The sequence below is a fragment of the Cupressus sempervirens genome, chromosome 9 (genome assembly GCF_028749045.1).
Source record: "Cupressus sempervirens isolate cs-2001-9-10 chromosome 9, ASM2874904v1, whole genome shotgun sequence".
Lineage (NCBI taxonomy): Eukaryota > Viridiplantae > Streptophyta > Pinopsida > Cupressales > Cupressaceae > Cupressus > Cupressus sempervirens.
Genome location: NC_143126.1, coordinates 435,395,207 through 435,401,340, shown reverse-complemented (window position 1 = coordinate 435,401,340; position 6,134 = coordinate 435,395,207). Strand labels below are relative to the sequence as shown.

The 6,134-nt window shown below is 30.8% G+C and overlaps 1 protein-coding gene across 1 annotated transcript; it reads left to right on the top strand.

The window, feature by feature from the left end:
• The first annotated feature begins 2,935 nt into the window (after nt 1–2,935).
• LOC149539162 (peroxidase 56-like) lies at nt 2,936–5,383 on the top strand. Its single transcript, XM_089799130.1, has 4 exons — nt 2,936–3,187; nt 3,497–3,676; nt 3,855–4,017; nt 4,977–5,383. Exons 1-4 carry the CDS (start codon nt 2,975–2,977, stop codon nt 5,381–5,383), a joined length of 963 nt encoding a protein of 320 aa, XP_089655256.1. The 5' UTR covers nt 2,936–2,974.
• Nucleotides 5,384–6,134: the final 751 nt, after the last annotated feature.

Here is a 6,134-nt window from a genome sequence, read left to right as displayed (position 1 = left end):
GCTAATTTTTCTATTATTTTCTCTAATTTTTTATAACAATAATGAATAATTTTTTTCTAATTCTTCTAACAATAAGGAAATAATGTTATCAAATATTATCAAATTTTTCTAATATTTTCTAGTTTTAATAATTTTAATTTTTTTGGTAATCTTTGCTAAATTTTTCTAGATTTCCTAATATTCCACAAAATATTAGACATATATTACAAAAGAAAATAATTTAAAAAAATATTACATATATATTTGTAGAAATTAACAGAATATTTAAAAAATATATATTTATTAAAAAATTACTTTAACCATTTAAAACCCTGCAATATTTAAAAAATTGTATAAAAATACTATATTAATTAAAAAATAAAAATAAGACATAAAACATTAAAAAAAAATTTAAAAAGAAGAAGTTGTTGTATTGTTTTTGACCAAAACACAACTATAGCCCCCTAGACACTCCACAATCCTTGGAATGCCTCTCATTCAAATCAATGACTAATGTAAATTTTTGATTTATATAGTTTTTTGGGGTTTTTGTTGTAACAGGGCTAGGTCTGGCTAGAAAGGTTTTGGCCAAAACCTCCTTGCACACATAGATGCCATCTAGTGCGTAGTTAGTGCCACATTGATATGGAGGGAATTGTTATGGACATAATGGTTTTGGAAAGAATCAAAAAGTTAGGTCTAGGGGTGACACAGATTTGTGCATTTACCTTAAAGGGAAATTAAGTGATTACAACTAAGTCACTTACAACTAGGAAATACTTGTTGAGTAGGTTGGATGTGTAAAACTAACTCTTGAATTTAAAAAAAAAAGAAATATGTTAAAGGACAATGTTAGGGAACCTATTGTCCCTTAAAATTAGAAGCTTTTAGTCTTGACCTTTTGAGTTCCCTAGTGGGGTGTTACACCTATAACTAAAACCACCCCATAAACAAATATCCAATGTTGGAACTATGACCCCATGGTAAATAGTCAAGAATCATAAGATCAACACAGAAAAAGGGGGAATCCCTATCCTCATGGGTCACACATCATTAAAAATCATTTTATTATGTCAAGGTACAATTTTCACCTAGAATTTTTTTTCTTTGTTAGAATTTGTCTACTCATGGAGAGAAACAAGAAAATACCATTAAATATTGAGTTTTTCACTGGAAACTTCATGAGTTAGTCTAGCAAATTAAGCTTGATCACTTTTTCATTATCTACATTAGGTGTTACAAACTTGAGTATGGTGTTATTTTTTATTAAGGGTTAAAAAAAGTATTTTACAAGGGACCCAAAACCCCAATTGTCTTTACAAAATAAAAGTTGAAGTTTATTAGAAAAAAATAGTGTTGGAGTAGACAACCAACACCCCCAAAAAACTATTAACCCACAAAAGACCAGTAGACAAATTGAGACTAGAACGAGCACCAAAACCAAATGACTAAACTATGTGTAAAAACACAAACAATTGAACCAACCCAACATTATGTTGGTTCATGCGTTATCTCCTCCTTCTTTTCCTTAATCTTCTCGGCAACAACTTTGACATCCTCTTTGATCTATTCATCGATCTTGGCCTTCAACTTCCTGGTAATAGATTTAGTTCTTTTCTTACCCGATGTCTCTTCCATTCCCTTAGCCTCCTTTAAGTCCACCATGATGTTTTCCACGTGCATATCCACATTTCCAAAAATTTTATTCATACTTTCTACCATGACCTCCAATAACTTCTGGTAATTGTTGACCAAAATAGAGACGTTTCTTTCCAAACTCTCAATTCTGTTAACCAACCGTGTTTTTAGTTGCACATGTACATGTAGATGAAAACAGATGAACATGTAACATGGGAAAGTAGTACACATGGATGAAAATAAATAAACAACAAAATACTCTTGTTATAAATATACTTCTTATTTTGAAGTTCATAAGGTTGATGATAGATACCTCATGAAATTGGGTTGGGATGATTATTCCACTTGAAATTTTATGTACTATCTAGGAAAAATTCAAGACAATAAAACTCTATAGATAAGAAAAAATTGACTTTAAACCATTTAAAAGTAGATTTTCCTTATTTGAATATTGTAAATACTAAAAAAAAATTAAAATTATGGAAAAAACCAAGTTTAACAGAAATAATGAAGCGAAAAGAAGAAGCCAAAAGGAGGTACCATTTAAGTGCATAACCATAAAATTTCAAATTATATATTTACTTACCTGAAGTGCGTGCCTCAAAGTTGGTCTATGCCTCTTATAGAAACTAAATATAATAATTGAAGTGAACCCAAAATATGGTTGACTCTGATAAATAATTAGAGGTAGTTATGTTTGTTAAAGCAACGTTTCTTTTATTTTCATTTGCTTGCTGGAGACACTTGATGTAGACAACTTAACAGTTATTATGAACAGAGATTACATTCAATGTCAACGAGTTCCATTTAAGATTGCGTACACCATGTTTGCAGGTTTGCTGGTAGCTATACCCTTTCATCCTTTCATTGTTGCTCATTTGACGCTGACAAACAAGAAGAGTACGAAATATATTTTATAATGTGAGAAACTTGAATTTTTTGTTATTGTGATTATTGTAATTCAAGTGCTTAAATACATAGAGGGATGGTATGTTCAATTATATTCCATATGATTTGGACAGAGTGAATAAGTCATTAAAAAAAAATATCAAAATAAACTGACGCTCTAACAGAGAACAATATAAAACACCCCATTAGAAGATTAGAAGATTGCAAGGGATAATTTAGGTTTAGTCAGCGTTATCCATATCCTTAGCAATCTTTGATGCCAAGCAACATGGTTACCGATGACCGATCAAACCAACCAAAACGTCATGTACTTAAATAATATATAATATTGGTGCTGAATACATGTGAAGTTAGCTTCATTTTGGATGGTATAAATTGAAGGCCTAATCAGTACTTGTTCCATCAACAATTGCTACAACGAATTAAAGATAAAGACAAGACAGTAGAGATGGCGATCAATATGTGGTTTCTTCTTCTTGTTGCTGGCCTTTTTACAATCATAATTATGTGTGAGGGATCTGAGCTAAGTAATAAATTCTATGAAGACAGCTGTCCATCTGCTGAGGAGATTGTTAAAACAGTGGTGGAGAAACACATTGCAAAAGATCGAACTCTTGCTGCTCCTCTCTTGCGCATGCATTTCCATGACTGTTTTGTGCGAGTCAGTAATACAATATTCATTATTAATTATTAGTCCCCACATTTGTTTAAGGCGCCAATATCAAAAGTTTAACCTTTTTTTTTTTCGATTTGCTAAAATATTTTTTTTTTCAAGTTTTGTTTTGTTTTCAATTACAAAATATACAGATTATGAAGAACAAATGCTAAAAAAAATCCCTACTATTTTCGATTTTTTCAATTAAGATAGCAAGTTGTTAGTTTAATGCTTATTTTTCTCTGTCAATAATCAATATATAGACATATTCTCTACATTACAAAGCTGATGTGTGAAGGTGTGATTTTAAATTAGGGTTGCGATGCGTCAGTGCTTTTGAATTCAACAGCGAACAATGCAGAGCGTGACGCCATTCCAAATCTGAGCCTGCGCGGATTTGAAGTAATTGATGATGTGAAAGCAGAAATAGAGAAGAAATGTCCAGGCGTCGTTTCATGTGCTGACATCATCGCACTGGTTGCACGAGATGCTGTGGTTTGTGCGGTAATAAACATAGCTCAACTTATCATGTTCAGTAATCTTTCTATTATGATCTGAAAGATTAAGAGTATGTGGATTAAGTCAAGAAAGAAAAGAAGAAGAAGAATATCTAAATATAGGTATATATATTTTACAAGAATACTAACTTAATATTTGAAATAATTTATCAGAGCGGAGGACCTTTGTGGAGGTGAGGACTGGACGTAGGGATGGAATGGTATCAATTATGAATGAAGCTTTGAACAATATTCCCTCTCCATTTTTCAACTTTTCACAGCTGCACGCATCCTTTGCAAGCAAAGGATTAAACATTTCAGACCTAGTTGTTCTGTCAGGTATATAAATATAAATCATATATTCTCTTATAATCTTCGTAATATTTCAGGAATTGATTATAGTTTCTCATTAACGAAACTCATGACGAGAACAAGAAGAAATATGATCCAAGTGTTTCTTTTCCAAAAAACAATTGCTTAATCGAATGTTCTCAAAGTTATATAATGAGTTCTAAATTTGATTTTTAATAAAAGGAATTAGTCAAGAAGGGCTACTATCTTGAACACTTTCTAATAATTGTACTAACAGAAATTAATTTTATACAAGATATTTTACTGATATAATAGCTTATATATTTGATAACATTGTATTGCAGTTGACTTCAAAATTTAATTTCCTTGCTAATGATAACTATCTATAGTAAAATAAAAAATATCTCTTGTTTTAAAAAGCAATCATGTAATGCCTCACCAGTTACAAGATCCTAATGTATACAATTGGTCCCAACTCTTTTTACCATGTAGAAAATAGTCAAAGTTAACTTACATTTTCCAACCTTAAGAGGGACACTTATTTTATTTTCCAAACAATTATATATATATATATATATATATATATATATATATATATATATATATATATATATATATATATATATATATACACACACACACGATTTAGTTGACTATTTATCCAATATCTTGAATGTGATGTTTTAAGGATGACCCTCAACTATTGAATCCTCTCTCCTAGTTAATCATAAAATGCATGATTTGTTTCTTGACTTAATTGTTTCCAATCACACTCTATGACCTAGCATCAAGATGAGAGAATGTAAGAATAGAATAGCGAAATATCTGAAACATTGATACTAAGAACATACACAATTGAATTTAAAAACAAATCATATATTTCAAATGAATTGTAAAAATCTGATAATATTAATCATAAAATTACAATTTTTGATTAAATCATAAACTCACACATTTCCATTACAATTTTTGAATATTCTGAATAGGTGCACATACGATTGGAATCGGCCATTGCAATCTATTCAGCAACAGACTCTACAATTTTACGGGCAAAGGAGACATGGACCCTTCCCTCGATACAACCTACGCTCAGATGTTGAAGAATAAATGCAGGAGCCTTGCTGATAATACGACCACAGTAGAGATGGATCCCGACAGCTCAGTGACATTCGATAGCCATTACTTCACCAATCTCAAACAAAACAGAGGACTCTTTCAGTCTGACGCCGCTCTTCTTACAAATTCCATCTCCAAAGAGTTCGTTGACGACCAGTTGAACGGTACAGACTTATTTTTCGAAAATTTCAAAAACTCCATTCAACAGATGTCTGAAATTGAAGTACTCACCGGAACGGCGGGACAAATCAGACGTCACTGTGCTTTCGTCAACTAACGTGCATTCAAAAACATGGAAACGAGGGAGCCACCGACCAATAAGTCTGTCTTCATGAAGGCATTATCTATGTAATTTGTAAGGGGATTGTTAAAATTGTATGGGCTTTTCCAATTTGATTTTTTAAAATGCAGATTAATAAAATATTTTCAGAATATTTAGGCTTGATGTTTCGTGAGCATGTTTGCAATTCTGTTTTGGAGGAGAGAGACTTTCATTTAGTGAGAAAACAGATATGGTTTATGGGTGATAACGATTTTTAATTTAATATTATTAATTTTTTATATTTGAATGAAGTTAGAAATTAATTTTTAAATTTTATAAAAGGCTTAATAAAAATTACAAGGTAGGAAAGAATGGAGCAAGAAGTCCAGAAACTTTTGTCCACCTACATTTTACAAATTTCATAAAGAGACATACCCCTATTTACATTGATATTTTGATGAGGGCCTTCCCTCATAATTTGACAGTATTCTTTTGTGTCTCCTTTCTTTATTCAACATCTTCTTTATATATGCTAAGCTTGGACTAATTTTCACAAGTTTCTTGTTCAAGGTGGATATTAGTAGTTATATCAAATTATAGTTAGTGTCCATATAACTTGTTCAATTGACTTTGCACAATAATATTTCTCATTAGTAGTAGAAACTTATTTTGTTAAAACCTTACTTTTTATAATTCATAGTGGTTACCTCTAGTCTATCTTTCCTTCTTCCCTCTTAATATTCTTAATATAATCAATAATGTTTCA

Bases quoted from the DNA above. Each gene is read 5' to 3' on its own strand.
- LOC149539162 (XM_089799130.1), top strand. From the start codon at position 2,975: ATGGCGATCAATATGTGGTTTCTTCTTCTTGTTGCTGGCCTTTTTACA. The intron at 3,188-3,496 runs GTCAGTAATACA...ATTTTAAATTAG, and splicing joins TCCATGACTGTTTTGTGCGA to GGTTGCGATGCGTCAGTGCT. The intron at 4,018-4,976 runs GTATATAAATAT...TATTCTGAATAG, and splicing joins AGACCTAGTTGTTCTGTCAG to GTGCACATACGATTGGAATC.